The sequence below is a fragment of the Anneissia japonica genome, unplaced genomic scaffold (assembly GCF_011630105.1).
Source record: "Anneissia japonica isolate Jap-2015-1 unplaced genomic scaffold, ASM1163010v1 scaffold7767_len233565_cov179, whole genome shotgun sequence".
Classification (NCBI taxonomy): Eukaryota; Metazoa; Echinodermata; class Crinoidea; order Comatulida; family Comatulidae; genus Anneissia; species Anneissia japonica.
Window position 1 is genome coordinate 165,210 of NW_022744636.1, and position 16,903 is coordinate 182,112.

Here is a 16,903-nt window from a genome sequence, read left to right on the forward strand (position 1 = left end):
TCTTCCAATTGCTAAGTTAGGATATCGGCATACTTTATTCGTACTAACCGGTGAAAACTATAATTAAATGGAATAAGGTAAAAGCATAAGCATATGCCTGAGTCAGTCTGTATTGTGTTATTATCTAAGCCTACTAGGCCTAGGCCCTAGCTCAGTGTGATTAGTAATTAGCAATTATTCGTTTCTGAGCCTGTATTTTCAATGCATAAGTACTGCCTAAATATCATATAGATTCATAACTAGAACATAGTATATGCTTACCACTATTGCCAGCAAAGAACACTAAACATTAACTTCGAACTAGAACATGGGAGTGCTTCCCCTCCATCATAGGTCTAGGCCTAGTCCATGCTTTCCTCCTCTCAATAAGGGTTACCAAGGGAAAAGGTCATATTTCAACAATAGAGGGGGTACTATCAAAATAACTAAACAAGAGAAATAATCGAATGCCTTTACACTCCTCGCCTGAGGGTTAATCCCTCACAACTATAGTTATCTAAATCATATCGAGGAATGATAAACAATTAAACTTGAAATGTCTATTCAATTATTTTTATCGGCTTGTCTCAAAATAATCACAATCTCCCCAATCGGTCGTAAGTAAGTCCTCTTCGCTCCATCTCTGAACACGGAAATTCACTTATTCGTCCACAGCGCTAGGCACCGAACACTTTCAATGACACCCATAAATGGCCAAAGATTCGTCCTTTGGGTTTCCTTGTCCCTTAAAAGCACAACATCTCCAACACACACATCTACTTGGTTGTGCGTCCACTTTTTCCTAACCTGCAACTCTTGAAGGTATTGCTTCCTAAATCTAACCCAGAATTGGTCTGCAAGGTATTGAACGCGTCTCCATCGACGGCGGCAGTACAAGTCTTGTTTGGTGAAAACTCCTGGGGCTGTAACCAATGGGCGAGTTTTCATAGTTAAGAGCATGTTTGGAGTGGCTGTGGGTCGTTCGGATCCGAGGAAATAGCAACGATTGTTCTCGAATTTACAATAGCAGACGCTTCAGCCATCGAAGTTGTTAACAGTGTGTGCGTTAACTGGCAATAGGTCCAAGTTCTAACATCATTTCATTAAGGACCTGACTAACTGTCCGTGATTTGGTGTTCCCAAACGCCACCGAAGTGAGAAGAGTGTGGGGGTTAAATTCCCACTGACATCATTGATCTGTAAGATGTCTGCTAAAATATCCTGGTCAATTTCAGACAAGGCTTGGTCTAACTTAGATTTCGCTCCGATGAAGTTAGTGCCTCTATCGCACCTTTAGGATTGCAATGGGTCCACGATTTAGCAATAAATCTCCTTAATGCACAAAATGCACTTGTGTCCATTGATTACACAATTTCGATATGAATTGCCCTTGAAGCAAGGCATGAAGATAACTCCCCATCGTTTTTCGTTGACAGACCCTCTAGTTCTCCTGGCGTGAATCAGCCAAGGACCGAACACATCCAGTCCGACGTTGGTAAAAGGTGGCCCAGGTTCAATCCTATCTTGAGGCAGATCTGCCATGATTTGTGTTTTCGTAGACATCCTGAGCCGTCTACATGTAACACACTTCCCGATGCGACCATTTGGTGACCACCAGTAATCCAGTAGCCAGCACTCCTTATGGACCCATGCGTGATCTGCTTGCCTTGGTGATGTGTTTGTTGGTGGTAGTAATGTATAACAAGTTTCGAAATGTGATGGTTCTTTGGCAGAAGTATGGGGTGTTTTTCTTGTGCTTCAAGATGTGAATGGGTGGAGCCTTCCCCCAACCAAAGAAGGTTATCTTCATTCAGGAATGGATTCAGTCGAGAGTTTGTTCCCTAGGTAATCCACTGGTACTTTTCTTTATGTGCGTTACTTCCTCACCAAACTCTTCTAATTGGACTTGTCGAATTATCAATTTGCATGCTAGCATCATATCCGTCACCGATGGAGTGATGAGCTCGTTAATTCCCACAGGAATTGCTTCACCATCCCTGCTCACTAGGACGATTCTTGTATTTCCTGGCGATACTTATCAGACATGCTATTGCCCTCTGCAGTTTTTGCCAATTTTAAAACTGCTGAAATCTATATGCGTTCCAATGCCATGTGGTTTACTAACCGTGGTATAGTGTACTGAGATGAATGGTCGAACGTCTGGATCGGAATCTTCGTCTACAGCAAATTTCTCATCAGAGTCTGTTGGTGACACATTTGGGAAGGTTGAATGGTTCAACTTTTCCAATTGCGTTGCAGACGAATCGGGGTGCTAAGCCCCGCCCCTTGGATACTGTTACTAAGGTCCCACGAGACGACAGTGTTAAAACATACGCGAACACGTGCGTTTGTGGGACAACACGTGTGTTTGTAAGACGCGCGCGTATTCCTAGCGCTGTCCTGATTAGTCAGTTGTTAAGTTTGATTGACACTCCGGAAAGGTACGTCAATCGGACTGGGAACCAAAAGATCTCCTCGGTGCACTACACACAGTGGCTACCACCAGTTTAGCCGATAGCACTAAATTGATGGTCATTCAATGAGACAGCGAATTTATCATGATGGTTTAACATAGAAGAATTTAGACTTGAATTGACCTAAGTTGTATACAATTTTATGATGCAGCCACCATCAAAAGACTGATAAGGACTTATTTTTACTTGTTTTACTCAGTTACTAGGGGACACTAAACTGTAGGAGGAATTTTTTTTTTTCACAGAGGGTGGTAAACGTCGTAGAAGCCAAAAGTTGTTTATTCTGTAAACAATTTCAAGGAGTCCAATAGACGAATTATAAGGGTCATATACACTCAGCCCAATAGCCTTTTTCTGTATCTGTATCGTCACGTACAAGCACCAATGCGTACGGTCGGGTAGAGGTGTGTGTAACAATTAAATATTATAATGAGCTTTAGTTGTTTATTTATAAATATTAATTGAGTCCAAAGCAGCTTTTAAATGATTTTATATTAGGTGACATCCGAATATTCTGGCTCAATCAGTTCCATTCCGGAATTGACCTTGGGTATTGCCAAGCAAGTAGAGTGTGTGGTGGTATGGTAAGTTGCTTCACATTTCTTTGTTCTTCATTGTCGCAGACGAAACCATCCGTGTGAAAATGTTAAAAATATTGCGCAACAAATACGTATCACTTCCAGATACTCAAGATGTTTACAGAGACCGTTCTCATACAGTGTTAATTGTTAATGTTGACAAAAAATTCTGAATTGAACAACTTTCATTTTCACGACAATATCATAAACTGAAAGTCTACTCACAAATGACTTCTCGTCTTCTCCGAAACCCGAACCAGAACCAACGTCTCGTTCACCTCGCTGTAAAATAGATGAAACTCCTAAAATATCTATCCCATCAATTTCACCTTTATTATACGCATATTTTAATATACAATCATAAACATAATTATTATTGCTGTATTTCAAAAATTACATCAAACAACAATCAAATGCCAATAACAGGATGCATTAAATTGGTTTACATATATATCAATACATAATATATATTTAAATATATGTATATGTTAAAAATCAATGTTTATAAAGATGCTTTTACCTCCAATGCCAAGTCTTCTTCATCTATATGAGTATCTTGTTGAACGCCAGAGCAACGCTAGATACTACTTCTCGCTGTATATTATATATCTTTAATATTATGCTATATTTACGCTCGCTATTAATACGGGTTGTGGTTATTCCTAATTTCACCCTCAGTGGCGATTATCAGATGTATACCATGCTACAAAACTGCCTCCATAAAACCAAAACAAGAGGCCTTAATTCCTCCAGACTCAAGGTGTTGAGAAAGCCAGTTCTAATCATCAGTCACAAATGCAGCAACTCGTGCGTGTACATTGAGCAATTGAATCGCATCTGTGTGTACAAATTAGCAACTTTGTTGACTACCAAGGCATCTACTTAACAAAATAAAACAATATATATTTATGAGGTTACATAGGGTAAGATGAAATTGAAACCATTGTTTGTTTAAAAATTCTTTTCCCACAACTACGGTAAATTGCTTCGTTTACTTTAATGTTGATCAAAACTGTGAAGAAGTTCTCATTACTGAGTTTGCAACAGTGTTTTTCACTCTGCTGAATTGCTGAAAAGTATGAGAGGCCCTAGCTGTCCCGGGACAGACACTCACGCACTCGCCCCTGTTTGTTTCTCCAATAAAGCGGAATGTATCATAGGCAGCAGAAGGTTCAAGGTTCGAATCCCGGTTGGGCAACTTTCACTCGCAGATTTCCCTTCTTTAACGTTCAACATTTATTATAATATACATATACAGTATATAGCTCGTTTGTTAAGATTTAAATTATTTAAAATCAATGTTCATAAAGATGCTCTTACCTCCAATGCCAAGTTTTCTTCATCTATATGAATATCATTTTCAACGCCAGTCAATGGGACTACCACGGCCAAAGGAGTTGCACAAGATTGCTTTACAACTAAGCTGCCAAACCAGGTGATGCACACCAAAACTAACAGAGAAAGTCGGCCCATTATCATCTACCTGAGGGATTGAAATGAACTTTGCTGGCCAGTGTTTGTGCTATTAAAAACTTTACTCTACACACTAGTTGTGTATTTAGAACCTTATTAATATTACTAATAATATTAGGCCCTATACCACATTCACAAGTACTAGAAACGTTTCACATTTGGTCGCTTTTAGTGACGTGCGAGTACGAAATCAGTGATATCGTGGCCTTTATTGTACCTACAATAGATAACTCGAGTTGTCATTCCGCTTGCATAACACACGTTAACACTGTGATGAATGGGATATTTCAATGAGCGACAATGTTATACAAATTAAAATTAAAAGATTTTTTAATTTTAACATTAAAATGTAGGGTTCATATGTCTTTAATAAGATGCCGAGCGGTTAGCAGGGGCGCCGCAAGCATAGCAATATCGGCGCTGGTTCGAACGGCACGCTCGCCTATATGGTTCTGGTGGTAAGACCCCCTGTGCTGGACATGAAGGGACCCTTAGGGGCGAAGAAAGTCATTGATCGAGTACCTAGTCCACATATCAAGTGCCCTGAGCGTCTTACATTAGATGGATATGTGCGCTTTATAAAACTACATTATTAGTATTATTATAATTATTAATAGGCTTAGCTACAAACATAGTGATCTGTTTTTTATTCAACTTTTAGAAACACACAAGTTCCAACCAGTACTTTACTTGTACCAAAGCATTTGAGCCTAATTCCTAAACAACATAAGCTTTAAGTATTTAGATTCAAAATTCCCGTTCCAATGGGTTTACGACCCTCAGACAACAAATTGTACTTGGCGTCCCACATAGTTATTAATATAATATTCTTAGAATATATAACTATATAGTTCACAATAGTAAATTTTACCCTAACTTTAGAGGGGCAATGAAGCTTTAAGATTCAATTCAACGTAAATTAATGTAACGCTCCATGCGTTGCATTTCTCGCGTTTGCGTCAAACGCATTATAATCACACCAGTAGGCACATGGGAATAAATCATTTTATAACATAGCCTGAGTAGGAAAACAGGAAAATTGTTTAACTTACCTCTATCCTACTTGCTTGCCAAATTACACTCTAGACGTTACTCGCCTTTTCTTGTATTTATAGCCGGTGTATGTCCGGAGATAAACTTCGATTACCAATAGTTTGTCAGCGAAACGGATCAGAGACGGAAGCTAAGTCACGCTGGATTCTGAATTTTTTGTTATCTAAAATAATATAAACTACATCCTAATGGAATTTGCTATTATTAACTTGCAAGTTGAGCACGCAGCATTGCGTCATGACTTTTAAATAATTATTTTGACTATTTCTTTTCCAAAAACATGAAATGCAACTCGTCTATATGAAGTTAACCCTATTGTGTAAGAGACCAAAATACACAATACACATGTACGAAATACGAAATACGAAGAACTTTATTGCAATCTCAAATCAAATCAAAATTGAAGTTTAACAAAGGTGGGGGAAAAATCACACATGAGAAGCATACAAGTATTTTTTTTAAAATACAATAAATTTAATAATAGTCGATTAACTGCAACAGAGGAACAATAAAATCAATTAAACAAGTCGGACCGGCACCCAAAACCATCTAAAAAAAAAAAAAAAAAAAAAAAAACGACTCGCGAAAAATGTAAGAATTACACATTCCGAGGGAGGTCTGATAGTTGCCGCCTGATGAAACAACTAGGATCAAAAGCAAAATGCGTCAACACCAACAGTGGCACCAGAAATGTATTCAGGAAGTTCACTCTGGTGGAACGGCGAGATTGTGCGTACATCCATAGCGCGGCTTCGAATACGGAATCGTTTTTTTAAGTGCTCCTAAATATTTCAGTGTTAGCAATTACTATGAGGAATCATTTTTAAGGAAATACTTGCTACTGATATTTTATACAATCAACAGCGAGTAACTTCGCCAATTTTGGAATGGAATGATGCTTATAAAAACATGCATACATTACGAGCCTTAGGGAGTTTTTGGTCGCTCGAATGGAATGGATAGTTGCCGCCTGATGAAACAACTAGGATCAAAAGCAAAATGCGTCAACACCAACAGTGGCACCAGAAATGTATTCAGGAAGTTCACTCTGGTGGAACGGCGAGATTGTGCGTACATCCATAGCGCGGCTTCGAATACGGAATCGTTTTTTTAAGTGCTCCTAAATATTTCAGTGTTAGCAATTACTATGAGGAATCATTTTTAAGGAAATACTTGCTACTGATATTTTATACAATCAACAGCGAGTAACTTCGCCAATTTTGGAATGGAATGATGCTTATAAAAACATGCATACATTACGAGCCTTAGGGAGTTTTTGGTCGCTCGAATGGAATGAGGGGTTCGAATCCCCGAACTAAAGATGCAATAATCATTAATATTATTAATCATCATCAATAGTGTTCTGCCAGAAGGAAGGTCCCTCAAGAAGTTCTATTCCAGTATTCTAGGTCCTCTGCAACCCTTCAACTCGTTGTAGCATAACTGCTTCCATTCCAGATATCATCAAGCAGCATTATTCTTATTATTCTTTATTAGGCCTATTTAAATAAAAAATATGTAGTGTAACCAATATCACTATCTCTCCTGGCATCTATATAGTGCCTTTCTTCTCAGACACAAAGAGTTAGCACCCGAGTCACACCTAAAAAACCCGGAGCAAGCACGTAACCAAATCAGAATCTTAGAAGTTTAGGGAAGCTTTTAGCCAGGGCTACCATTGGGGAGAGCTTGGCTCCACAGTCGGGGAGAAAAACCACAATTCGCCGGGGAGAAAAACCACAATTCGTCGAGGAGGAAAAAAATGTATATTTATTTTCTACATAGTAGACTCTAAAATCAATTAAATAAGCCTTTGAAACCCCTAAATTGTCATATTTTTCGGAGGCTTTGCCCCCATGACACTTTCGAGAGATTTTAAGCGACGCCCGACTACGCCCTCTCACCCTGTCGGAGAGTTGGAAGTCTCATCGGGCAAATCCTGGCGCCAACTCAGCACTCATTGCATACGGCCCCAAGCCCTCCGTTTTGGCAGACGCTTCCTCTGCTTTTCCTTTTTTCTTTCCTCCTTCTTTCTGTTTCTTTTGCTTCTTTCCCTGCTGTTCTTCAATAGGCAGTGGTTTGGTAAACTTTATAATTTCACGACCTATATAGACTATTTGTACAACAAATAGAAATCAACATGATTAAATCTCTTATAATTAAATTTATTTTATCACTAAATCTAAGAACATTTAAATACACAAAAGTGTGTAAAAGTTGTAAATTATCCTGTGTACTCATAAGGATAGCGCTTTCTTTTCTTTTCTTTTTTTTTTCAATGCCCAAAGTTTTACCGGTTCCAGATTTGAGTTGAATAACTTTGTGGTTAAGATGGTGGCTTTCCAATCTCAGTGTCCTGGATTAAGTTCCTGTCACGGAAACAGGATTTTTCTCACAACCTAACCAACTCTACTCCCTAAGAGATTTAGTTTGTGTAAAGCATCATGTGAATATGTCTGTCTAGTGAAAGGGATTGTCACGATGTTCGACCCAGCATAGAATAAAGTTATAATTGTTCTACGAATGACCCTTCATTAAAGAAAGGATAACAATTCCCTTCGTACGTCATCAAGGTCCTGTTAAACAATTAAAATATGCTCGATCTAGGAAGAAGATAAACACTACACCACAACAACTTATGGTAAATCGATATATGAATATAATAATGACCTACAGTATTCAGATACCCAGGACACAACTGGTAGTTCTATTTAAAAATAGGCATATCATGTCCACAAAACAGGTCTCCCTACAGTTGCAGACAGGCGATTTCATGATCTGTAGTAACTTTGGTCTTTTATTAGAAACAAAATCAATCAATAAATCAATCGTTCCATTTATATCGCGCCATTTCAACAGTCGTTGCTAGTGGTGTCGTTCCAATAAAGAGATTAACAATAACATTTATATAGCACACATTTCTACAATATACATCATAAGGCCAAATAAAATAAATTGTTTGTTGCCCTTCTTTAAAAAAAAATTATCAATAGGGGCGGGTGGAAAAAGTATTTTTTTATTTCCTTAAATACTAATCAGATGGAATAAAAATAACCCACAGAGGCCTATAATGGCAATATCATACATCAGACAATAACTTTAGACTAATTTGTAGGAATTCTGGAAAAAATAAAGACAAGTTCACACACATATTTTTTAATTTGTAAAGAAAAAAACTGAAAAAAAGGGGTTTTTTTTTGTTTTTCTGCCCCAATTTCTATCAGTGAGTTGGGGCGGGCGGAGGAGGGCAAACAATTTTTTGGCTTAATTAGCGGCGCATACATGACTAGTTTAATTTTTTTTTTTTTTTCTTTTTAATTAAAAAAATAAAGATTATTAAAAAAAGAGTTATTAAAAAATATCAAATTATTACAGAATTATTAAAAAATTAAGATTTGTTGTCAGTGTTAATAGGTTTGTGCCGAGAATCTGGGACAGCACCACCAGTACATAAGCAAAATGGAATGAGGGGTTCGAATCCCCGAACTGAAGGTGCAATAATCATAAATATTATTAATCGTCATCAATATTGTTCTGCCAGAAGGCAGATCCCTCAAGAAGTTCTATTCCAGTATTCTCAGTCCTCTACAACCCTCTTCAATTCGTTGTAACTGCTTCCATTCCGGATATCATCAAGCAGCATTCTTCTTATTATTTTTATTATTTAAATAAAAATATGTAGTGTTTAATCAATATCACTATCTCTCCTGGCATCTATATAGTGTATTTCTTCTCAGATACAAAGAGTTAGCACCCAAGTCACACCTCAAAAACTCAGAGCAAGCACGCAACCAAATCCGAATCTTAGAAGTTATTCCTTTTATTTACCATATATTTTTCATCACTAAACAATGGATAATTTTTACCTTCAAAAGATATGTAGACTGCATTGATATCTAAATGAAATCTATTGCTAGCCCTTAATTGATTAAGAGGATAAATGAAAAATATGAAAATCATCCAGTTTACAAAGAAAATAAGTGGGCTAGAATATGCTAACAGCACAATGCATGAATATACAAGCTCAGGGTAAAATCGAAAGTATGCAAATTCGAAAACCAGGTAATTGATATCAATTAGCATATTACACACACTCATTCAGAGGTGGCTCCAGTCAGGGCTACCATTGGGGAGAGCTTGGCTCCCCAGTCGGGGAGAAAAACCACAATTCGCTGGGGAGAAAAACCACAATTCGCTGGGGAGAAAAACCAAAATTCGTCGGGGAAAAATAAAATGTATATTTATTTTCTACATATAGTAGACTCTAAAATAGATTAAATAAGCCTTTGAAACCCCTAAATTGTCATAATTTTCAGAGGCTTTTCCCCCATGGACACTTTTGAGAGATTTTAAGCGACACTCATTGTTCTATTCTATTCTATTCATTTTTATTTATATAGCGCCTTTCTTTGCAGATACGAAGCGCTTCTGTCCCTGGTCAATGGATCCACATGCATAAGTTGCTGCTGTATTCAGCACAGGAGCAAGCAACCCCACCAGGTACCCATTTATACTCAGGGGTGGAGAGAAGCAATGCAGATAAAGCGAAATGCACAGCAAGGGATTGAAACCCCGACCTCAAGGTTGGGAAACCAAACCTTTCACGCTGCGCCAAACCGCTTCTTGTTGTCGGGGAAATCGCCCTCTCACCCTGTCGGGGAGTTGGAACTCCCATCGGGCAAATCCTGGCGCCAACTCGCCACTCGTTGCATTCTCTTGATTAATATATGCATGAATATAAATTATAATAATTTAAATAATTATGTAAATCAAATCTGCATAAACATATAATCTGGCATATGCACAATTAATGTTTGTAGGAATGTATAGTAGGTTGGTGACCAATTAAAGAAAACAAAACATTCAGATACATCTTATTTGCATATTATCAGGTGTATACTTAAATTTGCCACAATTTAATTCAATCACTACATAAAAATAAAAATTTTGATTTGAGTTTTTGATAGATAAATGTGGATTTTTAATGTTCCCTAATCAATACATTCAACAGAAGTGTGAAAAACTTTTATACGATGTTCATTAGCTTTTTGTCTATGCTAACAAGTAAGTTATTTCATAAACAAAAATGTAATGTTTTGGGAGGATGACATGTTGTTTGTTACTGGATAAGATTGGTACTCTAGCAATACTTCGTAGTGATTCAGTTTACTTAGGAGTTTGGCCCGGGATTTATCAATCTCTGCTTAGCAAATGTCTTAAAAGTATGTCCCTAAGCAAAAATCTTAAGCTGATTTATCAAACCATCTTAAAAAAATCTTAGTTTAAAAATCGCTTTAGATTGCACATGATGCATAAAATCGTCTTTAATTTTAAGCAATTTTTAAGCTAAGCAATATTGATAAATCTGACTTCAGCAAAAAATTGACTTTATGGACGAATTTAAGCTGATTTCTAGTTTGATAAATACGGCCCCAATCCCTCCCATCCAACTATTTATTTATTTTTTAATTTCTGTATTTTTTAGCAATACAAGAATAAGAAAGAGAAGAGGAGAGTTTACCTCCAAAATGTTGAAGCTGGCATGCCTCAAGCTACACATAAAATATAACCATAAGCTGGTTATGTTTAGAGTAACAATTTATCACTATTATGTGGTGTTCACACAAATACTGTGATTAATTGTAGTCTTGAGTATTATACTGGTATTTAATTGCATACTCTAGTGTTTAGTGGTGTTTATATAGTGTTTACTGTTTTTACAGTGTACACTTGGCTTTAATGATGTACAGTAGTGTTTAATGATGTATACTGGAGTTCGAAGATGTACACTCTGTTAACAGTGTAAACTGGTGTTAAATAGTAACGTGATGTACAGTGTTCAGTGGTGTACATTGATGATTATGATTACATTGCACATGCACATGTTTTGGCTAATGTTGCATCATGACTCTAGGTTATTGTTCAGGGTATTACAGTCCTCAAGTACTTGGCCAATCACATCCTTTGTTTTATTCCTCAGTTTTGGCAGACGCTTCCTCTGCTTTTCCTTTTTTCTTTCCTCCTTCTTTCTGTTTCTTTTGCTTCTTTCCCTGCTGTTCTTCAATAGGTGGTGGTTTGGTAAACTTTATAATTTCTTTTAAACCTGTGGAAGATACACGACCTATATAGATTATTTGTACAAAAAAATAGAAATCAACATGATTAAATCTCTTATAGTTACATTTATTTTATCACTAAATCTAAGAACATTTAAATACACGAAAGTGTGTAAAAGTTGTAAATTATCCAGTGTACTCATAAGGATAGGGCTTTCTTTTCTTTTCTTTTCTTTTTTTTTTCAATGCCCAAAGTTTTACCGGTTCCAGATTTGAGTTGAATAACTTTGTGGTTAAGATGGTGGCTTTCCAATCTCAGTGTCCTGGATTAAATTCCTATCACGAAAACAGGATTTTTTCTCACGACCTATCCAACTCTACTCCCTAAGAGATTTAGTTTGTGTAAAGCATCATGTGAATATGTCTGTCTAGTGAAAGGGATTGTCACCTACAAGTAGGATAGTGATATATTTACTACTGACAATCCTTGGTGTATCTGTTGTGAGCCTAAATAAATAACTAATAAAAATTACATAAATAAAATACTGATAATACCAATTTCAAGAAGACATCTTACCTTCAGGCATAAACGGTCGTAGAATCTCTGGTACAATGACGCCATCTTCAGTTTGATTGTTTTCTAGAATACAGCAGATGACGCGTGTGGAAGCGCACATAGTAGCGTTTAGCATGTGTACATACTCGGCCTGTTAAACAACATATATTTTTAATTTAAACCATAAAGTAGGACTCTTTACTAAATTCTGAGCCTGATTCATCCTTATATCTGTTAAAAATATAAACATCTTTAGCTTTTCTATACCAGATTGGCTGAAATGCAATCAATAAAAATATTTTTCAAGATACTCTGTGCTTCAGCAGGTCATACAATAATATGTAATAAGGTTTAAGTATGGTACAGTAATAATAATAAATCAAATAATAACAATATTAATAATAATGCCTCTCTTGTATGGTGTATTCTGCAGAAAAAGCCTGATTGACAACAACAAAAGATAAAATAAACATGTGAACAGGTATTGTCAATTTAGGGAGGCGTTCACACTGATTATGTTAGATAATGAAGGTCTCAGACATTGCTTTCTTAATTTATTTATTTATTTCAACAATATTTTGTGAGGGTGGTCCATCTGGCCAGAGCTGATCATTAAGGACCCTCAATACATAACACAATAATAATAATAATATAATAATAATAATAATAATAATAATAATAATAATTAATGTATTTAAACCTACACACCTGTGTATTCATTTTCTTGACCTGTCCATATCGTACTAATAACCGCCTTGACTGGTAGTCAGTACAATTTGAGCATGATACTAATTCTCTAAAAGCACCACCCCCGGGAAACCACGCTTCCACATCTAACTTCTTTGCTGCAGCATTATTGAGGGCTCCTGTTAAATATTATGTAAAAACATATATTAGATAAACTGTGGGCTACAAAATATACTGTATTGAGCTAATTCTTTAGCAATATGTGGCGAAAACAAGCCAAACCAGTCACTTGTCGCAAAAATCAATTTTGAGTTAATACATGGTTAAAGAGTAAAATAAGAGCTATAAAATGGTAAAAAATAATTCAAATCCGATATTTTCTTATGAAGTTGCAAGCGTTTAACCCTTTCCAGTCGTACGGCATTGTGACGACGCCGTCTTTGACCATACTTTATAGCGAGTTGCGTCGTACGCACTCCCTGTATAGATTTCATAATTTTTTTATAGCTAGGCTGCTCTCTATAGGATTGTTTGAGAGTGATGTAGGTGTATTTCTGTAGAGGACCTCCTGTATTCAGACCAAATAAAATGCCTGCGCCAGTAAAAACCCGACATTAAGTGTAGATGATGTAATTTCTCAGTTTTGGTACAGCCTCAGGCAATGGTAATGGGGCAGACTGGAAAGGGTTAACTGAATTATGGTATAATATAGCATTTAAAGAATGCACGCTTATCAGAAAGGAAAATAAAGGGATTGATTTTTGGTGTATCTATCACTTACTGGTTTTGCCTAATGATACAAAAAAAAATTATACTTTTGCAAAATTCATGTTTAATGATTTCCTATAGACAGCTACCTGACACGATGTTGACAACACGGTAAGGCAGACCAAGCGACTGACAGAATTCCTCCGCATTCTCAATCATGTGATCAAACATTTCCCAAGACTTGTTGTCATGTGGAGAAGTGATACAAAACTGTTCCACCTTTGAAAAGAAAACATTTAAGTAATTAAGAAATAACCAGACAATATTATTATATTTTTGTATAAGTCATACTCAATTGAATTTCTTTCAGATTTTCTTTCAGATTTTTTAAACCACATATTGGGCAAGGTACTTATTACATTTGCCTTTCTCCACCCAGGAATATAAATAAGTACCTGGTAGGATGATGTAGCACTGCATGTATTAGTCTGTTCGGCATTAAATTGTACGCATGACTAGGAATACTCTCCAGGTAGCGGAGGTGGTTGCACTTTGTGCTGGTTTCATTATTAATCCAATGACCAGGGGGGTAATAATAACAACATTGCCACCGCCTAGTACCCCTTGGTAAAATGTGCAGTATACATCTCTATATTATTATTATTAATTCCTCTATACAATGTATCGCAGTTTTTCACTCCATATAGCAGCTGTCACACTGAAGATGACAGTTGTACAATTCCGAAACATGCATGTTTTAACAGATTTTTTTGTTATAAAATCAGCTAGGTCTAGCCTACATGGTAGTGAGCTTGAAAAGTATTGTATTTTTAAGAAATAAATATCAAAAGTGGCATACCTAGAGGTACAGGGTACTGAAATAGGGGGAAAAAATAATAGGGACATGAATGTGAAGTGGGAGGTTCGCTAGTAAATTAAGGGGTGCTAGCTGGAAAATTAAGGTGGCATGAGGTGATTTTTAACTACTTTAGCTTACTTTTTGGATTCAAATACTTCCAGTGGGTAGGGTAAGCTGGAGAAGGCGAGTCACAAAATTATTTTTGAGAGCGTGTCTAAATTTAAAATACTCTATAAAATACTAAATATTATCATTATATTATACAACACCTTTTCAAATTGATGAACACGAAATATTCCCCTAGTGTCTCTGCCATGAGAGCCGACCTCTTGCCGGAAACAAGTTGAAAAGCCAGCATACTTCTTAGGTAAGTCGGCAGTGGCCATCCACTCATCTCTATGGTATGCTGCGATTGGCTGTTCAGAGGTTGCTATCAGGTACTTTTCCTCATACGTTGTGTCTTCGGCTTTCTCGCTGCCTTTGCCAATAACCTGCAGATGAAGATATTTATTTTGAGTATATCAAAAAACTTTTACTAACTGTGTAGATCTGCAATCTGCACTTTCATTGTTGCTTTTAGATTGCACATAGCTACTGGGTGTTGTGAAATCTGATTTTTTTCCCCCCTGTATCTGATGTATTTAATGGACGATACATAACATGATATCATAGTATTTTTGGAGCATTTAATTGTTCTTCTTTGAATAGATGGTTAGCACTGAGTCAATTATTTTTCATTGGATGGGCTTATCATAAAACATGGCTTGCCGAGCTAAAACTAGCATCAATAACAAAAACATGAAAATTTACTTTTTAATATATTCATATTCTATACATTATAATCAAGGGTCATAGACTAGAATCGATTTAATATTCAAAGTTATAAGTAAAAGTATTACAGCTTCTCTGTACTAAAGTATACAATTCTGCCATATTCTTATACTAATTACTCAGTTTAACATTTAAAACAGTACGCTAGTTTTGGGATAGCAAGCCTCAAAAAGTAATTTATACAAAAAAATATAAAATAATAAAAATATTAAGCATTCTTTATTATTCAAATAGCCAAAATATACTTGAGAAACAATTAATAATCTAACCTTGTAAAGTTCTTCATCAAACTGGCTAAGCTGGGCTACCTCTTGCATGACTTGTTTATTCATGAAGAATGGCGTGTAGAGAGCTTCGTAGCCCTTCTTGTACAGGGACTGCAAACCATGCTGGATAATAGCTTGCGAAAGGAACACTGCTGGTCCCTATGTAACAATTATCATTATTATTATTATTATTATTATTAATATTATTATTATTATTATGATAATTATATTATAAATTATAAAAATAATAGTATTAATTATCTAAATATATTTAGTGTACTTTGTAAGTAAATGCATAAACATAATTAAATCATAATACACCAAGTAAGAGCATAATTTTAAAATTTGCTTATCATTTTAATATCAGAAAATATTACTATAATTTTTATGTCAGAATATATCTAATAACAAAAACATTTTTTTTTTGTACCTTTAAGTAGTAGCCTCTACTACCAGCCGTTGTGGCGCCCCTTTCACATTCCACTCCATCAATCATGTGAATAAGATCCACATGCGAATATTTCTTTTTGGTTGTCGTATCTCCGAATGTTCTCTCAACTTTGTTCTCATCCTGCAAAATAAGAACAACAAAAAAAGTAAAACAGTGGTTTGGAAAACAGAGTTCAATTTCCTCTTCATTCCATACATAAATTTTCCAGCAACATACGGTAGTATTAATGCGATGCTAATGGGCATAGCAATTTTTTTTTTTTTTTTTTAAATTGAAAGCTAATGAATTAATGTAGATGTCAGGGTGTTCACATTTTCATTATTATTCATGTGGCATTTATATTTTGATACAGTACTAGAATAATCCAAAGAATATAATTCTTTCAATTAATTATAAGTTACTATATAAAAACATTTGATAAAATTTATTTTAATATAAATTGTATTAATTTTTTATATACATTTATCTTAGGTGGTAAGACGGCTTTGTAGGAGCTCTTGTTCACCTATTCACTCCTGGCCATATACTAGTTAGCTTGTTTATTTTTGCCAGTAAAATTTTAGTAAAATAAATAAAATCGAATTTAAATAATTTTTTTATATTGCATAAAAAAGCTTAACAAACCATATGTGTTAATTTGAAAATACTGTACATACATTATTTCTAGCTGTACTAGCATTCAGAAGTATTAAACTAATGTTTTTCCAGATAGAATTTTGTGAGAATCAAGGACATATTTTAGGTATTGCAAAATATCACTATAAAAATAACAATTATAAGCATTTCGTCACATCACAAAATAACACAATTGAAGTAGATTGTGTTAGTTCATGAAATCACCTGTGAATTATGAGCCTGTCAGCTGCTCTGCCCTGTCATGAAAAACTCACTCAACTGCATTTAACAAAGTTCTGAGATAATCAACAAAACGT

General features: G+C 35.7%; 1 protein-coding gene and 1 long non-coding RNA gene across 2 annotated transcripts in view; both read right to left on the minus strand.

Moving 5' to 3' along the window:
- Nucleotides 1-3,207: 3,207 nt before the first annotated feature.
- On the minus strand, nucleotides 3,208-5,623 carry LOC117119690. The gene is made up of 3 exons (XR_004447233.1): nucleotides 5,557-5,623; nucleotides 4,352-4,514; nucleotides 3,208-3,313 (listed from the first exon to the last, which is right to left on the minus strand). It is a non-coding gene; the product is annotated as an uncharacterized LOC117119690 (long non-coding RNA).
- Nucleotides 5,624-9,353: 3,730 nt separating this feature from the next.
- Nucleotides 9,354-16,903, minus strand: part of LOC117119692 (serine--tRNA ligase, cytoplasmic-like) — a 12,918-nt gene continuing 5,368 nt past the window's right edge. Inside the window, exons 5-11 of the mRNA XM_033264526.1 lie at nucleotides 15,951-16,091; nucleotides 15,524-15,679; nucleotides 14,693-14,914; nucleotides 13,714-13,843; nucleotides 12,878-13,035; nucleotides 12,191-12,320; nucleotides 9,354-11,660 (exon numbers count right to left, since the gene is read on the minus strand). Coding sequence (XP_033120417.1) covers nucleotides 11,527-11,660; nucleotides 12,191-12,320; nucleotides 12,878-13,035; nucleotides 13,714-13,843; nucleotides 14,693-14,914; nucleotides 15,524-15,679; nucleotides 15,951-16,091 — 1,071 coding nt within the window. The 3' untranslated portion in view covers nucleotides 9,354-11,526. The remainder of the gene's footprint in view (nucleotides 11,661-12,190; nucleotides 12,321-12,877; nucleotides 13,036-13,713; nucleotides 13,844-14,692; nucleotides 14,915-15,523; nucleotides 15,680-15,950; nucleotides 16,092-16,903) is intronic.